General features: G+C 44.0%; 2 protein-coding genes across 4 annotated transcripts in view; one reads left to right on the top strand and one right to left on the bottom strand.

Moving 5' to 3' along the window:
* Window positions 1-4,732, top strand: part of EIF2AK4 (eukaryotic translation initiation factor 2 alpha kinase 4) — a 40,189-nt gene extending 35,457 nt beyond the window's left edge. For both annotated transcript variants that reach the window (XM_086463549.1, XM_086463548.1), the window contains exons 35-39: window positions 510-607; window positions 1,856-1,924; window positions 2,533-2,577; window positions 3,654-3,778; window positions 4,222-4,732. In XM_086463549.1, coding sequence (XP_086319675.1) covers window positions 510-607; window positions 1,856-1,924; window positions 2,533-2,577; window positions 3,654-3,778; window positions 4,222-4,276 — 392 coding nt within the window. In that variant the 3' untranslated portion in view covers window positions 4,277-4,732. The remainder of the gene's footprint in view (window positions 1-509; window positions 608-1,855; window positions 1,925-2,532; window positions 2,578-3,653; window positions 3,779-4,221) is intronic.
* On the bottom strand, window positions 1,789-9,474 carry SRP14 (signal recognition particle 14). Of its 2 annotated transcripts, none has more exons than XM_086463551.1 (5): window positions 9,444-9,474; window positions 8,864-8,936; window positions 8,156-8,268; window positions 6,828-6,860; window positions 1,789-1,888 (listed from the first exon to the last, which is right to left on the bottom strand). In XM_086463551.1, exons 1-5 carry the CDS (start codon window positions 9,465-9,467, stop codon window positions 1,829-1,831), a joined length of 303 nt encoding a protein of 100 aa, XP_086319677.1. In that variant the 5' UTR covers window positions 9,468-9,474; the 3' UTR covers window positions 1,789-1,828. The 2 variants fall into 2 exon arrangements, with proteins under 2 accessions (XP_086319677.1, XP_086319676.1); XM_086463550.1 differs by lacking the exon at window positions 1,789-1,888 and adding an exon at window positions 5,596-6,483.
* Between the last annotated feature and the right edge of the window lie 13,632 nt (window positions 9,475-23,106).

Genomic DNA, 23,106 nt, shown 5'->3' on the forward strand with positions numbered 1-23,106 from the left:
TTTTAAAGAAACACTCTTTTCCCTGCCTTGCATAACAGTGAGGAAGAAAGGTGGCCATGCTTAACTTGGGTTTGGGGACTTTTTTTGTGTGTCTAGTTAGCAGAAGTGGCAATTTGGATTTCAAAATAAACCATTTCAAATTTTAATTATTGTTATTTGGGGGAGCTGGGGTTTATTGCTTGTTTTGTCATTGACTCTGCTATGGGACCAAGCATTAAATAGTTGCCTTATTCTTGTAATAGCTTTTCTTCTTCTGATATTTGGTATCCTACATTCCTCTAAAATTCTGCAAGCCGTTTGGAACCTTTTATTAGTTTCAGGGCACTTTCTTAGTCTTACCAACCAGTCCTTCAAAGTCGTAAGTAAGCATCTGAGAATTAGCATGCACGTTTCACTGTCCTGTCCACTTGACTGACTTTGAGGGTTTTTAGCAACTTTTTGAACCCTGTACTATACAGATTTTAGTTTATTAACATTTGTGAATTTTGTTTCTTCTGTTTGTATTTTAGGTGTATTTGAATCACATGGAACTCTTGTAGTGCCTAATGTTAGTGTTATAGCTCCTGAAAAATTATCTGCCAGTGCCAGGCGTCGACAAGAAATTCAGGTACACACATATCAAATAAGTATTAAGAAATGATCCTTAAAGGTTAAGGAATGGTAGAATTCATATTTTCACTATCACCCAAGTTACACAAATGTGTACTGTTTGTTCTTTATTCATAAAATAGACTATGAACAATACAAAAGGTTGAAGGCACAGACCACCTTTTTTTAATATTTTTGGATCTTGGGGATCACCTGTGACACTGTGGCTCAGCCATAGATACTAGAAATCTTATTTTAGTAGGAACCATGGTTCTGGAAATATCTTTTTTTAATAAATGCTAAAGTGTGTTAAAGGTGCAAGTTCAGCATACTTTTAATTTGTACTATGTACAATCCGTAACAGATACTCTAAATATTTCATTATGTTGTCTCAAACTAAAGGCCTAAGAAAAAATTGCAGATTTAAAAAACAAAAAAAACAACCCTGCCCAAAATGTGATATTATAATAATATAGAAAAGATTCAATGATGCTAGAAACTATTGTCATAGTTTGCTCATTTAGGATTATTGGCTTCAAGATACCTAGAGTACATGGTAAAACAGAACTATAATCTTAGCCCCTTTTCAGTCCAAATTTGTGTGTGCGACAAAAAAAATCCCCCCTATAGTTCTCAAAACCCAAAGAAAGAAGTGTTATTCTCTGAGCTTTGAGCTAAACAGACTTGCTGTTTTCAGGTTTTTAATACATAAAAGGATCTTCCCACGGTACAAAAGACAACATAGTGCAAGGCTGCAACTACATTTGTGAAGTGCTGCCTTTGCAGGATTACTTGCTTGCTCTGGAAGAAGGCATTAGAAGGCATGACCCATACTTTAGTTTGGCTTTCAAACCAGTCATCTTTCTTCAGCTAGAGATGATTCACTGTGTCGAGTTAAAGATTTTCGCATTCCTCTGAAAAGTCATCTAACACCCAGAAACAGGCAGTTTCTACCGCATACACGAGAATTCACATTGCAACGTGCGGTTCTGTCTGCTTTCTGTCTGTACCACTATTATCAAGTCTTTTACCATGCTGCAAGAGAGGCTCAACCTCTCCTTCTGGTCTACTCATCAAGGATTATTGTGGAATTGTTACTGAAAATTATACTAAAGGTGAATTTTAACTTAAATATGATGTAGTTCTACATCTTGTGTTAGAAGCAGCCTCTTCTGTTAGAAGCAGCCTCTTCTGTTCTCATCATCTGTGAAATAAAAAATGTGTTCCCAACCAGTGTATTTTACTTTTGCCCATCTTTTGTTGCCAGGTGCAAACAAGACTTCAGACATTCATTTGTAGCCTGCAACAGAAAACAAGTGAGATTGAGATTTTAGCAGTAAGTATTTGGCAGAAGCCTGAATTAATTTCAAGTTCTTAATTGAACTGGATGATGCAGTTGCTATCTGGAACAAACTACTGCAAATAGCCTCACTTTAGAGATACCAAATGAACGAAACTTCTGGTTAAATAAGACCCATGGCATGTTTCTTTAACACTTGAAAAGTATCTCGACTTGGGTGTATTGGACAGCTGCATAGGACAAAATTTAACAAGTATTTAGTTGTAAATTCTTAAGCTGTACTTGTGCTGACTACTGTAATAACCTGTTCCTGCTAGATCTGCTCTTACATTTAAACCAACATAGCTTTTGTTTGAATATAGCTTTTACACTTCGCTGACCATGTCACAAAGGACTTGAAAGTGCTATGTGCTTTTCAGGAAACACACTGCCTATTTGCCTATGCTTATTTGGAACTTTCCATAATGGAATCTGTCACAGATTGTTTAAAATGCTTAAAATCTTGGTAAATTCCCAGTTCTGTCAGCACAAGTGCTTCTTTGGAAATCAAAAAGTCTGACTCCCTTCAGTACAGCTAATCTCTAGTTGGCAAACTGATAACAGAAGAACTGTTAAGTGTTGATTTCTTGATCATATTTTTACAGGTAGATCTGCCAAAAGCAACTGTGATACACTTCTTATCACTAGAGGTAAGCAATTGAACAATAGATGATAAATTCTGTTCCTAATGAAGTGGAATGTAAAATTCACCCGTTGTAGTTTTTCCTCCTTCAAGGAGTCTGAATTAGGATTTAAAACTTGAAAGGATTATTTTTACCCAAGGCGCTTGACGTAAAAATAGCTGAGACTAAAAGAATCTTTTTGTCAAATGCCCAAGTTGGGCAAGACACCATTAGGAAGTCCTAACCTAAAGCTGTGGGTTTTTTCCTCAAGGATAGTCAACTGAAATTAAGTCTTACTGCTCATTTTCAAAAACAAATAAGCATTAACAGAAGTTTCAACAAAGGTGTTTCTTCAAGCTGTTAACAGGCAATTGTTTCAAGGGCAGTAACTGAAACGTTGCTCAGTGAAGCCAAGATAAAAAGGGGATGTATTATATTGACACCTTTAACAACTCAGAAACTGCTTGATGAGGGGAAAAAACCCACCAAAGACAAAGCTCCCTTCTTTCCTCCAATTGCAGCAGTAGCTTTGAAGTCAGAAGTTCTTACTAGAGAGAAGGATTCCTCCCACCCCCCAAAAAAACAAACTCAAGGAAGGCATCCTGCCTGGAAGTGGATTTAGTACTTCCATACTCTGAAGCAGTGCTTGTCTGGTAATCAGACCCCAGTGAAACACTTGAGAATATTCTCAAAATACTTAGTTCATCCAGTCTATCCAAATCATGGGAGATAGTTCCATCACCTTTTACTTAAATACAAAAATGCACACGATCAGTTTACATCATTTGCTCTTGACCACCCTTACACCACGGTTCTCACATTCTATCCAGCATTGCAAAACCGCTTGAGCCGTTGTCATGGCTTATGCCTTTTTATCACTAAACTATCTGCGTTAATAGACCGATCACTAAATTCGTAATACATTTTGTTTAAAAAAAAAATAAAAAATCAAGTTGCACATGTTTGAGTTTTGTTTGAAGCCTGTTTAATTAAGGAGCATTGACATTACACAATATTTAGAGGACTGAATCCTATCGGGAGAAGTGTTTCCTTCATGAGAGAATGCAAGACTGTCATAGTTCCTTGCATTTTTTTTTTCTTAGTTTGATGGAGATAGACAAGCCTTTGATGCCACTGTGAGACAACTGATGTCACGATGGCCAAAACAGAGATGTTCATACCTACAAGCAATTTGTGATGAAATTTACAGCATCAAAATGGAAAAGAGGTAAATCTGTTAAGCTTTTACAGGTACATAAAGTATCTCCATCATTTCTGCGTTAAAACTTTACTAAATAAGCTGCTCTTAATTTGTCCCCACCTTTCCCTGAGGAAAAAAAGAAATATTTGGGAAACGTGTACAGTTCCTTGAGTACTACAGGAAAAGTTTACTGGTCATCTAATCTCACTTGTGGTAAAATGTAAATTCTTGGCCATATAAATTCTTCATTTTTATCAGCCTTTTCAAGAAATTCTAAAATGTATTCCCACTGTTATCTCACTTGCTGCTTTGCTCACAAAACTGAGTAGCAAACAACTGCGTACGTTCAGGTATATAGCTGTTCTGCTGCATCTCTGCTGTTAGCTTAGTGCTAGGATTGGCTACAGGTATTGTAGCTTTCAAACCTGCAGTTTCAAAGCTTAAAAATTCTCTTTTCCTTCCCTCTGCAGGGTTCCTGCACTTATCCTGTACAGTTACCGAGACGAATACAAGGTTTTGTTCTAGTGCTTAAAGCCTCTTTCATGAGATGCTTTTACTAACAGACAAGTGTTTTGTCAAAAGGAATTTCAAAAAGCTCTAATAATGCAAGATGAGCAACTACTGCCTTCTTATGTGTCCAGATTGAATTTCATGTGTAATATACAACTGTAAACTTATGTCAAAAAGTGGAAATAAATGTTTTATAGGCAATTAAGGAGCAAGCCTGACTACAGCCACAGATAGGTATTATTGTGTAATTCTTACCCCTTATGCCACAAAAGAGATTATCAGCTGTGCAGGTGTAAAACAACTTTTTTTTAAGTACAGTTTCAGAACACCTTTTATGTCAAGGTGCAACAGTAGTACTGAAATGACAAACTGTTCAAGGATGAGAGAGGATGAATTATCTTCAACTCTAACAAACTGGTTTTAAACTTTTTTGAAGAAGGGTTTTTATTTAATAAAAGGTTTGGCTACTGAGCCTTCTTGAAATGTGTATTACAAGCTTTTTGTGGTGTGTGTTTGTTTGTTTTAAATCTACTGTTTTAATTTCTATATAAAAGATGGTAGATTTCAAGCAGTGAGAGTTGTTGCAAGCCTAGCTGCCTATGCCTGTCCTGTCTGTACTTTTGCATTCAAATCAAGCAGCAGCTTCCTAGGAGACAAAGTAAGACCTGATACAGGAAAATCTTGTTTCAGACCTAAAGGACCTAAACGTAAGTCTTTTAAGAGAAACAGTAACCTGCATATGCTAGAGGCATAACCGGAGTTTTGAACTAGCTTTTGAACTAACTTAAGTTTGAATTTAAAGTCATGGTAATGATGGGAATCTTACAATTATCTTCTTGAAGCTGAACTGTAGCACAACGCCATCAGGAAAAGCAAAGCTGAGCAAATCTGAAGAGTTACAGCAGCCATGCTTCCCTACGCATTCTGTTTCACATCAAACTACTTATACTACAGCAGTGAATATGCAGAAAAGTTAGGGTTTCTGGAACTATACTGGTGGTTTACCCTCCCTCCCCACCTGATGCCTTCTGTTTAAATAGCTTACTCCCATTTCTTTCTTTAACTCAAATGATTGCCTTTAGCACTGCAGGCTCATTGCATTAAGAAAAACCTACTGACTTTTTCTGTGCTTTTTTTTTTGTAGTAAAGAGGAGGGCAAAGTTAAAATATGTAAAGAGTTACCTTTAAACACAAACTCAAGAACTTCTGAGAACAGTGGAAGTTGTAACAGCACCACACAAAGTAGCATCAGGGGAGTCAGTCCTGAAGGCACAGGTAACCATACCAGTCCTCATAATTCACCGAGACAAGTCACATCAGTCATTGCAACCAAATCCATTTCTCATTGTGTTTAATAGGGACAATTGCATATTTACCTTTTACATCTACTCATAGGAAGGAGCTACTTTAAGATGTGAGGTATGGGGAAATTCAGATCCCTGAATATACTGAAGGATGGAGCTTTAAAACCAGTTTAGGTGACATGAACATTTGTAAGCCATGTCTGAAGGGAACATGATGCAGAGTCCTGTCCTGCTCTCCCTGCACCCCAAGCCAGGGTCAGGCCAGCTGGATCAGCACAGAGCAAAGGCACAGCTGCCTGGCTCTGCAAGAGCCCGAGCACTGCGCTGGCTGCCTTAGCAATATCTGCACTGCATCACCTAGACATGTCCCTCAAAATAAGACAGAAACAGGAAAGCTGCTGTTCCCCATAACGTGTTGGCACCCACTTTCCCTAGCAGTACTGAGGCTTACCTATAAACTGGGCATCTGTCACTGAGACTCCCCCTCCAGTCTTACTTTGCCTCTGGGATGGCGCATTTCTGTTCACCCCGTGTTACCCCCAAACAGGTTTTACACTGCTCACTTGTACAGTACAAAACAGGCAGCAGGAGAAGTACAAAACTAGTTGGCAGCTGAGCGTAAAGTTATTTCAGTGTAACCCTGTGAATACTCCTGCCATACAACAATCCACAGAAAGCACCTTCTGCTCTTGGTTCAAACAGAAGTCCTGATCGCATCTCAGTTTCCTGCTGGAAGGAAAGCCAAAGACAAGTGGTAACTCAAGAAGAAATGGACTTTGCTTTGAGCAAGGGTCAAGTCTGTTATAGTGGTGGTAGGACACTATTCCATCACTGTGTTGCTTTACTCTTCTTGTTTTTGCTTTTCTTGTCTTTCTTCTTCAAGCCATCCATGTTAGCTCTCAGCAAGTTTGAGTATGCCTGAAACAACAATTGGAACCATTAAAAGAAAAATACTTAAGTGACAACATACTAGAGGTGACATTTTACATATTGCTAACAAATAGGTATCTGCATTTTCTCACTTAGAGAACCATGCTTTTACACCCCACGCTGGGAAACTGTTGTTTCTAAAGCAATGCAGAAATTTAGATAAAATACAACAGGATTTTTTTTCTTTATACAAATGCAGACAGATGGGTAGTCTAAGGTTAATCTGTGTGGTAGTTCAGCACTGAATCAAGCCGTGCACAGCTGTCCAGTGCTTCCTACTGACCACTCCCCAATACCTAAGAGAAGGAAGATAAAAGGCATACAAAACTCACCATCTGGAACTTATTTACTTCCTTTGAGCTCACCTACAAAAGCAATACTGGAGGTTAACCAAGAAAACACTGGCTTCTATTACAAACCAAGTTACCCATCAGTGACCATCTAGTCATTTCAGCAGCAGTCAGATCAGCCCATCACACTCAGGCAGGCAGGCTGCGCTGACATGTCCTAGCACTTCCCTGATTCAGAAAACTGAACACGCTCCTTACTCGACTATTAAAATCCTCTGGAGTTCCTTTGTAGGATCATCAAATGGTTTGGGTTGGAAGGGACCTTAAAGATCATCTTGTTCCAACCCCACTGCCGTGGGCAAGGACACCTTTCACCAGACCATGTTGCTCCAAGCCCCATCCAGCCTTGAAGACTGCCAGAGAGGGGGAAGCCACAGCTTCTTCTGGACAACCTGTGCCAGTGTCTCACCGCCCTCACAGTGAAGAGTTTGTCCCAAATCCCTGTGTTTTCAAATGGGAAGAACATGAAGAAACATTCCAAGGAATGTTTTATTTATTGTAGGGCCATAAAAATACATTGCAGCCCAGATTCTCTCCAACAATTTCTCAGTGTCACATTTTTCCTTGGGTTACATCACTGAGGTCAGCTAACACCCTTTCCAGTCTCTCCTTACAAGTAAAAGCACATCAGGTTTCCAACTTCTAGTTAACATTTCCTGAAACACAAATAGCTTATAAATGAGAAAAAAATAGGTATGCTAAGCAAGGTTGAGGCTTAGAAGAGGCTACCCATGCCCACACATTCTTGCCAGGAAACAAGGTTCCTTTTCCTGTTTCACAGTCTGAGAACACTCAGTTCTTTCCTGGGTTGCAAGAACCTTCATTAATTCCATCACGGTCTATGTGAAACTACCTCTTTGTCACTTGAGGCTTAAGTGTAGGTGTGCAGCACCTTTCTCCTCCTTGGAGCTACACTGCATACAGGTCCTGCCATCTGCCCGTGTCTCTAGGAGCAGTTTCCCCCTTCCCTCCAAACAGTTCCACCCGACTCAAACCAAAACAGCCAAAGCTGCTGAAAACAGCAGATTCCCTTTCCACCATACCCTTCTGAAGCAAATTCCAGCACACAGAGCAAAACTACGAACTGCTGTCCCCTCTGTAACACCAAGTGTAAGCATTAAGACTTTGGGCAGGTGTAACACTTCAGCACCCCAACTTCAGCGTTGTGTTTAGCTACCATATGGTTTCTCCAGAATTCAGAGGGTAGTTCTTATGAAATTCATGTAAAGATAAATTTCACTTAAAATACGGGGCATCAAGTAACAGACAAGTAGGGCCACTAATCTTTCTAACCCACAATTGTCTCTTACCACTGTGCTAATTTTCTTCTTTCCATCAGTTGCTCTTAGAAGACACTTATTGTCCGCTGGTTCAAAACTTTCTACGTGGCCTTTGCGTGGGACTGGTTTTGTTCGGCCGTCATCTGTATTGAAAGGCAGAGAACATTTATTTGTATTTCACTAAAACCACCGGATGCCTCCTAACATGAGATGTTAAAAATTGCTCATAAGGAGATCTGTAAAACACCCTGGAATTTCAGGCCATCTGAACTGACACTGCTGCCCAATTGTTCACAGACCTTCCTCTACAACCCCAGGAGGATCTGTTCCATAAACTACATCTGCCAGGAAAAAAAACATAAATCCTCGCCCCGACATGTTGCGGTTTAAATGCATGTCAAACTGCAGCCTAGGACACTTGACTTCTCAAGTAGTGCCAGCTAGCCAGAAACCAGAGAAACATAAAGACACAAAAGCAACACTGTAATTCTCCTTTATAGAAATTTAAGGAGTTCCAGTTATTGTTTAATAATTAGGAAGTCCCAATATTGCCTGTAGTTTGAAATAGTCTTACTTCAAGGTTAGTAGTACTGCAGCCAAGATGACTGATTTATCCATATGGCCACTCCTGTTTCCAGATACTCTGAATTACAACTGTACCTTTTAAAATACATGCTATCAACACTAAGTTGGAACACAGGAACACCTCCTTAATCCAGCTACAGACTTAAAACTTACATTTCTTCAGCGTTATGAAAACACTCCCCGAAGTTCTGCACTTTTGGAAGAGTCTGGTAAGCTCCGTCAGGAACTGCAAGAGAAAAAGACCCCATCCTTGCTTGGAGGCCACCACGCAGGTGGCTGTTTCTCTCTTCTCCCTGTGCAGCCCCGCGGCCCGCGGCGCTGTCCCCACAGCCCGCGCTCTCCCGGTTCCGCAGGAACACGCATCAGCGAACGGAGAACTCCCGGCTTTCCCCACACTGAAGCTGTAGCACACGAGGCCCCAGCCAGGAGCGGCCCAGGCCAAGGTTCTGCCTCCGGAAAACAGGGTCTAAACCCCCCCGCCCCACCGCGGCTCCAGCGTTCCTGCCCAAGCCACCGGGTTCAAGGAAGCCCCCTCCCCCGCCGCGGCCGTCGCTTCCAGGCCGCCGGGGCAGGCGAGGGGACGGCGCCGCGCGGGCCTAGCGCGCCCCAGGGCCCTGCGGGGCCTCCCTGCCGCCGCAGCCGGCACAGGGCACACCCCACGCGGCCAGTGACCGGCCGGTGACCAGCCGGCTCCCCGGGACCTCCCGCGGCCGCGGCCCCCGCCCGGCCCCACCTGCTCGCTCTCCAGCAGCACCATCCTCCACGGCCCGCCGGAAGCACCGCCCGCGTGTGAGCACGCGCACCACTGCAGAGGCGGGTCCGCGCACGCAACCACACCCCCTCCCCCGCTGCTCGCACTGCTGGAAGAAGGGAGCGGGCGGGGAGCTGAAGGGGCGGGGCCGGCGGCGAGGCCCCGCCCCGCGGCGGGGAGCGCCACGTCAGCCCCGCGCTGCTGCCGCCCGCCCCGTCCCGGCCCCGCCCCGCGGTAAGGGCGGCAGCGCGGGGCCTTCCCCAGGCGGGCCGGCCGTGTGCGTGGGCCGGGCGGGCGGCGCCGGGGTCCCGGCTTCTCCGCAGGCCCTGCCTTACCGTGGCTGGCCCGGGGCTGCCTCACCCGGGCGGCCGCGGCCCCGCGTAGCCCCCCGGCCGCGCTTGGCGTCGGGGCGACGGCCTGCGAGTAGGCCTCGGTGCGCTCGCGGCTGTCTGCGCTCGGCCGGCCGAGAGGCGGGAGGCCTGCCTGGGCGCTGCAGCAGTGGCAGGGGTGGGAGGTCACAAGCGGGCTCCGAGGCCCTGCTCCCGTTTACGGGAGCGGCTGTTTGAAGTCGTGTACGCCTCGGCGTCCCCGGGCACCAGGGATGGCCGTCGGGCTGCCACGTTAACCTCGCTCGTTAGCCTCACACGAAAACGCAGAGCTGCCGCTGGCCACCATTTCCAGTGAAGCGTTGAAATGTCTGGTGCAAGGGGTCCTGGGGAGTGTGACTGGCTGGAGGCCTGGAGGGCGAAGGGTGTGATGTGAGACTAAATGAACAAAACTTCTAAATTTGTACAAGAAGCAGCTAATAGGAAACCTGCATCTGGGTGGGGTGAGCGCATGTCACAGCCATAGTACCTGAAGCTCCTGAGGGGCAGATTCTGGAAAGTGGGAGTTTTCTGTGAGGCTCAGGTTAGTTGACCTGGGAAGACACAGAAGTAGCATTTGATCTAGTGCCTTTTTGCGTTTCTCACTAGGGAAATTGATTTATTTTTCCTCCATGGACTTAAGAAAAGTGGAAGATAATGCCTTACATCCAGATAAAAGGGAAAAAAATGCTGTCAGGCTGATAGGTGCTTGAGTCCCTAAGGAATTCATACTCTTCGTTTAGGAGCTCAGGACTGCTCTAGACAGAAGTCAAATACCTTCCTCCGTTGTCATTCCCATGATGGGGGTGTTGTTTCATATGTAAAATAACACTTCATAATCAGAGAGTCTAGTCACTCCAAAAGTCCTTTTTAGAGTTTACAATCATTTGCTGTCCTTCTGCAGGTTAAGCAAGAAGCAGTAGAGGGTGCTGTGATTGCATACACAGAAATGAAGCTGCCTAAAAAACAAGGAAACAAATACCCAAGAAGCAGGTCATCACAACACGGCTATGGTTTATCAAAATCTGTCAGTTTATTAAATTAACTCCATTATGTTGTATTCAAAGAAAGAGAGCCAGCACTGCTTTTCCCTAGCGGTGGATGGTATTATCCTCCTGATGTTTTTGCACTTGTATTATTTGTAGTTGAGGAGGAAAGACTTGAGAAAAATAAATTTCATAGCATTAAAAAGTCTCATAAAATCTGAAGTGGGGAATATAAGTTATTTAAGTCTTCTGAAAACGGGGGTTCCAAGGGGACATCATCAGTGCTGTGGTCAGAAGCACTGACAGGCCAAAGCCTTGTACAATCATAGAAAGTGATGGTCCCTGCCCCTGGAAGCCTACAGTCAGTGTCCACAACAAGTGAAGACCAGTGGATGCGAGGAGTCATTGCTGACACGTGGTTCCTCTAACTGTGCCTGGTTGCAGGAGCAGTCATAACAGTCTCCTAATTACAAGAGGTTGTTTTGTCAGAAATCAGACTAAGGTTGTGTTTTCAAGAGAGCTCTGGGTGAGGACAATGCAGTACCAGTGCAGATTTTTATAGGCAACTTGTTAAAGAAGAGCAGAAATGGAAAAACTAAAACAATTGCAACGTAACTCCCCCTTGGAAACTACCATGGTCACAGGCACTGGAAGGCAGAAGAAGTGCATTTCCACTCATGCTTGCCAAAAGAGAAGATGGGTGGTCTCCTAGCTGAAACACAGGGACTACAACTCTCACCTGAATTCTAACTCTTGAATTCACCAGAGAAGTCTTGTGTTGCCTTGAACCAGTCTCCTAACTTCGCTGTACCACAGCTCTTCTTTCGTAGAAGGTGGAGAAAGTTACATAGTTATTCTCTATACCTTTTATGCAACAAAAATGCTTGTGGGATGACCACTATGGATTTTTTTCCCTGTTTGCACAAAAGTCTCAACCCACTATTAGGAGCCACTTCTGTTGCTGAGGTGTGCCTTCGATATGCTGCGGACATAGTTGTGCCCATCTTAATGTAGCTGAGGTGTCCGTAGCAGTGCAGCTACTACATCAGAGACTGTACAAGGGTACTGGGCATCTACCTATCTGGGTAGATTCCTTGCAGGAACCTGTAACACCAAAGCTTCTGGTTCTGCTGGATGCTGGAAGAAGGGACTAAGGGGAAACCACTATGAAGAACTCCAGAGAGTTGCATAAAGTTTACGTTTTTCAAATCTGTTGTTTTATCAGCAGTTTTTCTGAAAATATATTTGTCTCACTGCTAGTAAAAAAAGTGGCTCCACTGAATTGCTGAGTTTCTTTCCATAAGAAAGGAGGACTTCTTTTTGTGTGTGTGTGTGAGCTTATCTTCCTGATCTTGAAGTTGTTTTTCAAGCCAGAATGTCACAATTTAATTGGGGGAGAAGCCTTCATCACAACTTGCAAACAAGGTGAAAATGGAATATTTTTAACGATTCTTTTCCAAAAAATAGATGGAACAGGGGAATGCTGACATTGCTTTACTTTTGCCAAAGGCTGCCAACACTCAGAGGGAATAAGCTGTTCAGCTGGCAAAAAAGTGCTGAACAAACACTGAAGGAGCTAAAGGGATACTCCCAATCATGATATACTTGCTTTTCTTTCTATCTCCTGCCCCAGTCTAATGCCTTCCCCCTCACCCCCTGCCCTCAGGAGAAAAAAAAAAAAAAAAAAAAAAAGGGAAAAAAAAAGGGGAGAAGAAAAGACAGGTTGGATTAAAACAGTAGCAAGAGGAATTGGTGGATCCTGAGATTTGGCAGGGGTATTAGTATTTTGTAACCTGATCTGTCATGTGACTAGAGCCAGGCAATAAAAATAAGTCTCCTACCAGCCCTCCTGTTTGCTCAACTTTATTATATGGTGTCAGTAGAGAACTACTTTTTTTTTGGCAAAAATTTAGCAAATGAAGCCACCTGAATCATTAAATCCTGAAGGAAATCTGGCAGAGAACTGGAGGAGGTTGTTGCTGCACTTCCAAGTTTTCCTGGAAGCAAGGATGTACCGAAAAGAAACGGAGAAGGTGAAACCTTCTCCTCTCCTAAATGTGGTGGGAGGGGCAGGAAGCAGAAAAACAGAATTATTAGAAGCAAATTAAATTCTTGATTAACCTTAGTAGAGGTTGGCAAAGATCTATTTGAATTAGCTAGAAAAAATTGCTTCTCGTTATGGACTACCACATGCGCACATTCAGCTGCTGCACACCACAGTGAGCAGAAATGCAATAACATACTGTAAATTACAGTTTGCTCACCACAGTGCTCGAGATGAGTTAATAACAGATAATGGCCCACAATTCACAAGTGGATCATTCTGGTAATTCTCTTTGATCTGTAAGTTCAAGCATACCACGTCAAAGTATAGCTATGCACAGGAAAAAGAGCCAGTGTTATAGCAAAACCCCAGTTAACAGCCTCCCCCCCTTTACAAGTCTATCATTAGCACTGTAAAAACAGAGATGCACACCTCACTGCCTTACTGGCCTCACCAGATCTGAGATTAATGGGCAAAGGAAAAGCCTTTCAGAGCCAACATTTAACAGCGGCTGGCTGAGCAGAAAGATTATTAACCCTGGAATAGCTACGAAAACATCCTCAAGCTCTGTGCCAGAGAAGAAAAGAAGAAAAGTTTTAACAAAAGCAATGAACAGTTATTCTTTTTTCTAGTGCTAGGTGGATTTCCAACAGGAAAAAAGCAGGTTACATGGGTACAGGTGAATGTCAGTCCCAAGACGGGGTCTTGACCTTCTTTGTAAATGGCCCTTGTGGAAAGAAATAAAGGACATGCAGGGGGATGATGATCAGAGAAGTGTTGAATAAGATAGATGTAGAGGCATGAAGCGGTGTTATTTGCCTGATGAGCCTGTAACCATGAAAAAGAGAGAGATTCTGAATCCCTTATAGATTCAGACAGAGAACTAAACAAGGCATTTTTGAAAGATCTTTCTGAGACCAGGATATGCCACCAGAAAGCTGCTGAGCTCCTGGTGAGGAGGCCAACTTCCAAAGAGAAGCTCTCCACAAGAAATGGGAGGTGTTCTCTCATGTCTTAGGAACCAGTTCATGTACCCTGAGTTCTTTCCTAAACAGTTCTGTTCATCTTAGCGAATTCCTCCCATTTTATTTAATACTATGTTTCATTTACACAAAATGAGTTTCAAAGATAGGTTAAGTGTAACCTTGAGTTCAACAGGCACCGACTTTCGTTGTGTAATATCGACGTTAACGGTGATTTATACTTTGTGAGGGAGACGAGGAAATAGATGCAGATACGTTTCTTAAAACTAATGCACCACATTACTATTGTAGTGCAAATGAAAGCCTATCTGGAGTGAGTCACAAAAAGGTTGTTTGTTGGAAAAAGGCTTCATGGTTTTGAAGTACCATCCAGATTTTAGAAAGCTTTCTGTCAGGGAAGATAAGGGATGTATATTTACTGTATTGTTAAGTGTCTCACACGTGCTTAAAATGTTTTTGTGACAAGCCCCCATCTCACAAAAAAATGGGGGAAAAAAAAGGCCAGAAGAAAGGCAGCCCAGATGTGGAACTGGTCGTCTGTACAACTGATGGTGTCACCTATGCTCTTGAGGGAAACCCTGTGGCACAGCTTACCCTGGGGATGAAGCAGCAGAGAGAGTGTATCCCTACAATGACATGTATATAATGAATCCATGAATTATGCTGTAGTGCATGGCACACTTCTGGGAACAGTGAAATTAAAGAGGCAATTCAGTTAACTCCCAAAGTATGAGGAAGGGCCTAGGGAGAAGAAGCAACATGTGACCATATGTGTTTACTTTTGAAGGACAAAGCAAACAAAACACAGTCTAACAGATCTCCAATGCGAACACTGCAGTAAATCAGTCACATAAAAAAAAAAAAAAAAGAGAGATGCAAGATGGGCATCCACAATGTGTTTTGAAGGTACATTTGTCCCGGTAACTTTCAGTTGCGAGCAGAGCAGAGGGAAGTGTAAGAACAGCCTGTTCTGAAGGAGTGCACCTGCGAGGTGACACAGCTGAGCCGTCCCCTCCTGTCCCCACCTCTCTCCTCCGGCAGCCTCTCCGCTCCGGTTCTTGGTCAGCAGCTGCCTGCTGCCACTGCTGGAAAGAGAAACCTCCCTGTATGCACATTCGTGAACTGGAGACTGCCTGGCTGAGTGCACTGAACCGTGTGGCAGAATAAGTCTTTAGAAATGACCTAGCAATAGCATTGGTTTTGAGTCCAGATAAATGAGACGCTCGTATAGAAACAAACAAAAATATATCAGAATATGCTCATATTCTTACAACCCAGAGATGTCTACTGTGGTTGAACTCCCAGTTTACATCCTCCATGGCCAAAATTGTATTATCTTGGTAGTTATATCTCATATTATTTGTTACCCTTAAAACTAATGTATTTTAAATTTTTAGGGATGTGAAATTAATTTTCAGTGTACACCTCACATATGTTTTGAGGGTTATAGGGCTACTCAAATGGCGGACCTTGGTCTGTGTTTGTACCCGGAGTAAGTTTTACAAGGCATTCAGGCATATCCCCTCCACTTTGGGGTATGAACTTTCACACAAGGGTCTCAAAGACTTTCTGAAAATAAACTATCAAATTCTTCTTCCTTGCAATCCCACTGGCATCAGTACAGCCATAGTGGTATACAGGAGGTCAGAATTTGGGAGCTGTTCACGTAACTCTGTCTTTGGAGCTGTAAACCACAAATTCATTTGGGTTAAAACTTTTCTGTTATCTTTAAACCAGTTTTGTGATGCAAGCTTTCAGCATGCTTTCAGTGGGTCTTTGTAAGTCATCTGTGAACTCCAGTGGTGCAGGATCAGGCCTGTACAATATGATGCACCTTCTGGGTGCTCTAGAAATTATATTTACCGAACCTCACAGCTCATCTCTCTAGCAGGAAGAGGATATACAGTCATCACTTTATTTTGTATGGCAGATTTCTAAGCAGACAGAGAATGTCTGGTTAAGAGCTGTGCAAAGCATCAGGGAGGTAATTAAGTGGGAGCTCAAGAATAATGAGGTGACAGAGATTGGGTTGAGCATCATTTCTTTCACGTCGATGTGTCCTACTTTCAGAAACACAGAAATGCAGTTGTGAAAAATTTCCATCAGGCGTTCCCAGTGAGGTTACAAGATTTTTTTTTTTTTTTTCCCATGGAAGTATTTAAGAGACAGAATGAAGAATATCACACCATGTTAAGAAAAAAAAAAAACAAACAACAAAACGAGTCAATGGGAGTTCTAGGTCAGCAGAATGTCACCAGGGAGGACAACATTGTCCTTGATACCAGAGAAAACCAGGGCATGTGTAATTAGAAAAGAAGCCACAAGGTCTTTGCTATCCTCCATTTGCAGTCTCCTCAGGATAGAAACCCAAGCAGTGTATATTCTCTTGATGCTGTGGGGTGTTGCTGTCTCAGAAAGAAAAGGGTCGCCTGCCACTTCACCAGCACTGTTTCCTGCCTCTGCTGAGGCTGCCCGGCGAAGCGAGACCTGGCTGGACTTCTGAGATTTAAGGATCACAACACAAGCTGCAGTGCCTGTAAAACAATAGCTTCTTCACAGCTCAAGTAAGGGTGCCTGATACAAGAGCTGCAGGCACAACAAAGAGACAATTAAGTTAGTTACCAGATGAGTGAGGTGACATAGATTGGCTTAGACATTATTGCTCTCACTTCCATAAGCCTAATTTTGGAAAAACAGAGACAGTTTTGACTGTTACCACCAGGTATTTCTAGTATGATGCCCTTCTTGTAAGATCTGCCAAGTGTACCTGCTTATTCAAGCTTTACTGGTATTTCTTGCTCTTCCCTAGTGCTCCTCCAAATGTCCAGACACTTTCTAGGAACAGGGTGGTGTGGGGAGGCCACTGCGCAGCCAGCAGCTGCCTGGGTTGGCTGGGTCAGTGGCTGGAGGAAGCCGTTTCCTGTTTTGCTGGTGCTCAATGCCACTTAACAATAGGGGGAAAGAAAAAAATGCAGGATCTAAGCATTGCAAAACTGTTTTCTACATGAGCTGTCCGCCTGCCTCCCCGCTCTGCCCTGGCTGCCCCCCACCTCACACGCCGACCCCGTCTGGTGGTAGGCAGCAGAGGAGAGGAGGCAGAGACACTGAGGTAACAAGGGCTTGAAGGCATCTCTGCTGTATAAATGGCCTGGACCCCTTGGCAGCGGGTCTGAAACAGCAGGCTGAATATTACTAGTTTGTATCTTTTCTCCTGCATCCCGTGAGAGAGAAAATTAAATCCACGTGCAGCGCTTCTGGAGCATCGGTGTCAGCAAGAGTCACTCATACCTTCTTACAACACCTAAAACATCTCATCTGTCGCAGTAGATGGTTTTCAGCACCATCCTGAGATAACCATTTCCAGCAGCGGTCAGTTCATTAGGGCGGGAACAGCGTTGGCAGAGATTCCTCACTCTGCCCTTCTGAACAACATCCTTCTCCTCTAATGGTTTGCTCAGTGCCAACTCCTTAATCCACCCTTATCAGCTCACAGAGTGCTCTTACTCTCCTCCTCTCCTCCTACTGCCTACACACTCAGGCAGCATCCCTTGCTATCATGCCAGAGTTTGGCTCTCATGATCCCTGTCCATATCCAAATCCAACTTCACTTACTGGCCTTGTTTTTCGAAAGCATCTTCTGAGATCAGGGGCTGTAGGGGGTAGCTCTGTAAGGCAGATTAAACTAAGCATTGCAACTAAGGCTGGAGTCTCTGAGAAACAGGAAACACAGGTACTCAAACTGTAATCTGAGTTTGTTGTTATCCCTGTCCCTTTATTTCTGCCTCCCCCTCTCTGTTTCTGAATACACGTTGTCTTCAAAGGCACACAGAGCAGCAGACAGGAGCCCCAGGCAGATTGGAAGTCACAGACTCTTTGTTAGTGCTCAGGCTATAGAAATCCCAGGTGAGTCACCCCTGCTTGCAGCAGGAGGTAACCCAGCCATTGCCAATCAAGCTCACAGAGCCTTAAATGCAACCCTGCCAAGGAAACTCTCAGAAGGGCTGCAGGTATTATAAATGCAATTCCTTTGTTATTGCCTGTAGCCTTAAAAACCTGTGACAGCTGAGTCCTACTGCTTTTAAAGTTCAGGAGTGGCATTACTCGAAGATATGGCATGCAAGTATTGCACCAGGTTTGCAGAATAGTGTGCCAGAAAACTCCACATTGAAGGGTTTTGTTAAGTTTTTTCCTTTTTCGTGTCTTTTTTTTTTTAAGGGAAAATTCACCTAAGAAGCCCACCTGTTGGTTTTGATTCGGATTTTTTTTTTTTCAGACAAGTTGTGATTGGGTTATAGTGCCAGTAAAAAGCAGGAAAATTTCCAGGACTTAAACTGCCAAGCACACAGTGAAGTTTTGCATAGAGCTCAGTCAGCGAGACATAGTAATGTAGGGCCTCTATCATGCTTAAACCTTATAGTGACCCAACAGTGTTTTGTCATCATCTGAACATAGCAGGAGAGGTTGAACTCCATTGAACTCCGTTGCAGGCAGAGTGCTCTAGGTCTTTATGAAGAACATCACAAAAGGATATGTTCAAGACCAAAAAATCCCTCCCACAAATCCTATGATGAAACAACTTCATCTACACTAAAGGTTTACCTAACATTATTTTGCAATCAAGGTATGATGTTCTCTCACCTTCATCTTTTCTTTCTTTGTTTTCCCAGACAAGATTGAAGAGTATCATTAACACAAGTTTCTCATAAGGCATCTGTCACCTGTCATACGTGTTTATGTATCCATGCCTACTGTGTGCAGTCTGGGAAAATCCCCTAGTGCTTTTGAGGCAGGATAAAGAGCACAGGGCTGAGCAGTGGCATGACACCAGCTACGCATGGAGCAGCGGTGTCTTGAATGTTGTGTTGCGCTCAGTGCTGTTAGGACAAGTTAATTACCAGGTTAGAGCAAGATAATCAACATAGGAAACAACATCATTATTCAGCAAGACTTCAAATGCTATCTCCGGTGCCTGTTACTCTTGCTCGACCAGTTCAGTTGTTACCAGCGTATTAGTCATCTGACCACACTGAACATCAATCTTTCACTCCTCATTACGCACTCAACTACAAGCTACAGTACAGGTTTGCTCTATCCTGTAATTACAATATATAGCTCTGCTATAAAATCTATTATGTCTAGAGGTCAGACTCAGAAACAAATTAATTAATTGCACTTTCTCCACTTCTAGGCTAAGATAAGATTTTTTTGCTACTTTTCAGTAAAAGGCTCTGCTTTTTCTGTAAGACAAATGGTTTGACATAATAAGCAGCTTGTCAGCAAGAAACTCTTCATACAAAGGCAAGTAACAGGCATTTTATCATCACAGGGCACCTGATTATCAGTATTATGAAGTTATCTTTTGGCAGAGAAGTCTTGGCAGCAAACAGCCTCTTCAATCTGAAAGAGATTAGCAGTTCTGCACCAGGCCAGCACCGAAGTGACAAGTCAGCCTCCTGGTGCGTGCCGTGGCGGAGCGCTGCATGGAGGACGCACCCTTCTCCACCAGTCGAGTGCTTTTCCATTCGGCTTGGCGACAAGGATAGCACTTCATGCCTTTTCAAAGGCGTACAAATTGAAATGCTGAGTTTAAATCGGATGACATGATTTGTGGCATGGCAAATGTCAGGGTGGCTTTTGGACTGTTTAAGCATAAGAGTCTGGAGAAAGCTAGTATTTAGGTGGCTCAGTAAATAAGGGTTTCCCTGCTGTGTGGAAGACAGGACTCCAAAACTGGTTCCCCAAATTCTCACTGCTTGGGGATCAATAGTGTGATCCTCCGAGGGACCGGGACTGCAGTGTGGCAGAAGAATGCATCCTGGGACAGGTCTGCGCTCATGGGTGCTCTGGTTAGACAGTGTGGGTTCAGAGAGGCACCAGAGGGACAACCCTGCCCTGGCTGAGGAAGATGCTCATTCTCCCAAAAATGATTTTGCCTTTTTCTGTTTTTCCCACATACACTTTTTCGGGGGGGTGTTTCAACTCCTTTTTTCCTTCAGTCTTTTCCCTCTTGTTCCCCTCTGTCTCATCTCTCTCCTCCCCATCAGTCAACTCTCTGTCACCAGTTGCCTTTCTTCACTACCCCCTGTTGCATAAGTGGCTGTCACCCGGGATGGTTTTCGCTAAGCAGGGCAGTGACTTCACTAACACAGGGGCTCGCCTGCCCCTGCCCCCCGTGTGAGCCGTGGCACTAACGCCAGAGCTGGGGTGGCCAAGGCGCGATTCAGCTTGGAAGGTGGATGTTTTTGCTATTCAAGACAAGACAGTTCTTACATCGTAGCGACGTGAGAAGGAACGGCCGTTGCTGAAGGGAGAGCTGTTGTGCTGCTTGTGGTGCAGTGGGTCCAGGTTACTGTAGGAGTTACGCACGCCTATATAAAACAATGGTTCCCAAAGCGCTTGCAGTTTAAGTGACTTTCAAAAGCTAAGCATGCTCAAAATCTCTAGTGAAAGCTGCCACACATTCAAAGAGCAAGTTGGGGAAATCCCGCTCTCTGCAGAATGAAAGTCCCAACTCCCCGGGTGAGGAAGAAGACATGCATCACTTTCTCTCCTTTTCTCCACTGTTTTGCTGCTGGCCATAAGCTACAAAACAAACCCAGGATTTCAGGGAACATTCAATCTGCAGCTTGTTCTCAGCTGATCCTGTTGCAGGGAGCGAGTTCCTGGCTGATTCACGAGCAGTAAAAATAAACACAGTCTGGGGAAGGCAGGGAGGAGGGAGGGAGACTGGTGGGTACAGAGGAAAAAGTAGGAGCTACAGCAGCTGGTGTTTTCTTTGCTGGTTCTTTTCAGAGGATTTAGGCAGGTTGGAGATGTAAGTGATTAATGGAGAATGATAACACCTCATCCCCCCTCCTCCTCCTGGAAGGAACACGAGTCTTTATGCATATCGCTGGTCTCTCAGCTTTAACCTTTCCAAGATTTACACACTCCATCCACTCCGAAGCAGTGCTGTGGGGCTGACAGCACATCTGGGTGTATTAACTGTACGCTCTGCGGTTTTTACAAATGCTTAGGGTTTGTTCTCAATGTTTGGAAATGCTGCACTCAAAGCCCAGAGACTTCCCCCATGGAGCTGACCAGACTGAAGACAATGAACCGCCACACAAACTCGAGACGGGTTTTTTTCGAGCCTCTTCTGTGCTTGGATTAAAGGGCACAGCTAGATATTGCTGAACCCCAGTAAAAAGTGCCTCTGCAATGGCTCCCAAAGTAGCAGAAATCCTTTTCTGTCCCCCTCCATAGATATGTTAACCGCTTTGCCAAGTACATGTAGGGATCCTGCCCTTGGCTGTGCTCAAGGATGAGCGTATCATGGCATGCTGCTGTTCTCTGCTATGTGGTTAAGAAGTCTGCCTTCCTCTTGCCTTTCTTGCACTGGAGAAAAGCATTTGGCAGAAACAGACGAGCAAAGGTGCATGCAAAGCTTCTGCCATTGATGAAAAAGAGTTGCAACAGAAGTTTCATGTTATAACTTACAGAATGACGTTCCCACCAGGAACAGCAGAAGATGAAAGTTAAGGAGCTTTTATTATAATTTGTCTTAAGCAGGGCTGATGGAGGCATAAAAGTAATAATAATGTGCTAATGAAATTTACTGAAAACGAGATGTATCATCAACAGAGAGGACAAGTAGAATATCAGGAAAAAATCTGATGACTTCAGAAATTCACAGCGCAAAAGGTCGTACATCTAGGCAGCAGGAATTCCTGCTGTAAAGACAGGGACACAGCATTTGGAAGAAACAGTGGTGAAGACAGACCAAAATGTCGTCACCCATTACAGGGTAACTGAGCCACCAGCATGACACAGCCACAGAAGAGGTAAATGCAATCACAGGTTGTATTAGACAAGGTACTTCAGCTGATTAGAAAAGCGTTACCACCATTGTGTAGGGCAGTATGAAAACATCATCCAGAACACCATACACAGCACTTGTTACCCATATTTAGAAAAAAGATAGACCAGAAGAACTGATGATCAGGGAAATGAAGAGTCTGTCTTAGAAGATCATCAAAGAAACTGATTTATGTAGCAACAAAACAACAAGAATGGATGAGCAGGGACAGGAGCCTTTAAATATGTCAGAGGAGAAAACAACAGGGAGAGAAAAGTAATTGTTTAAACTAAAGTATGACCTTAACACAAAACCAAGATGTATAAAATAATGACTAGGGGAACAAGCTTATATAAAAAATTTCCATTAAATTTAGCAAGGGGAAAATAGAGAGCAAGTGTAGGATGGAGCTTCACAAATTATTAACAACCTTTATGGTGTGGAAGGCCCAGTCAGACCCTTTCCATCTGAAGGCCTGACATGGACTTTACAGATGCGTATACATTAAGAACAGCATGGATGTTTACTCACAGGGTGATTTAATTTTTAATGATCAAGACACTGTGAGGTACTGGGGATGAGAACTGAAACCTGTCATATCTCGGTCCCTGGTTGAAATCCAGACGAGGCTGAGTGTGGCTGAAGGAGAATTAGTGCTTTATCACCTGACTGGTAGCTTCCCTGGAAAATGCGCTGTTGTGCAGCTCCTGATGGGGCAGTTTTCTCTGTCAGGAAGTCCCCACCGCCAAAAGTGGCAATGGTGGTAAGTTTTACAGGCAATCTTTCTAGAAATGCCAAAGATTGCCTGGATAGGGAGAGCGAACAAGCCAGTAGCTGGGTGCAGCGTAGTGGAGGGTGGTGGGTGGAAATCACACAGCCATCAGCTGATGTTACCTGCCCTGATTACAGAGAAGGACCCAGGTGCCTACGACTGCCAGCAAAGCACTTGTTCATTTGACTTCCCCACTGAAAACCCAGGCCAAGACCAGACGGAATGGCAGTACCTTCTTATTGTCCCACGGCTGGTGGTGTCTGCCATGATCTGCCTGTGGGGCACGTGCATTTACACACACTTCCACCCTGATTTGAGAGAGCATGAACTATGTGCTTGCAAGGCAGCCACAGGGTGCTGGGCACAGATGCCCCTCTCTTGCACCTCCCCAGGGCACACCGCCACCACCACGTACTGTTCTTGTGGTGCAGGCTGGGGCAGGAGGAGAGGAGGCCTGGTAACAGCTGAGCTAGTCACAAACACACTGGAGTTTCCTTCAGTTTTAAGATCCAAGACTGGCTTTTGCCAAGACAAGTGCTGGCGCATCCCGCAGCAAAAGGGAGGGGGAGCACAAGGAAGATGGGGGAGCGGAGTGGAGAGGGAGACCAAGAGACACAACCGATTATCTTTTTTCTTACTATGCCGGTCCTGTGAGATA

The sequence above is a fragment of the Leptosomus discolor genome, chromosome 3 (genome assembly GCF_034619465.1).
Source record: "Leptosomus discolor isolate bLepDis1 chromosome 3, bLepDis1.hap2, whole genome shotgun sequence".
In the NCBI taxonomy this organism is placed as follows: domain Eukaryota; kingdom Metazoa; phylum Chordata; class Aves; order Leptosomiformes; family Leptosomidae; genus Leptosomus; species Leptosomus discolor.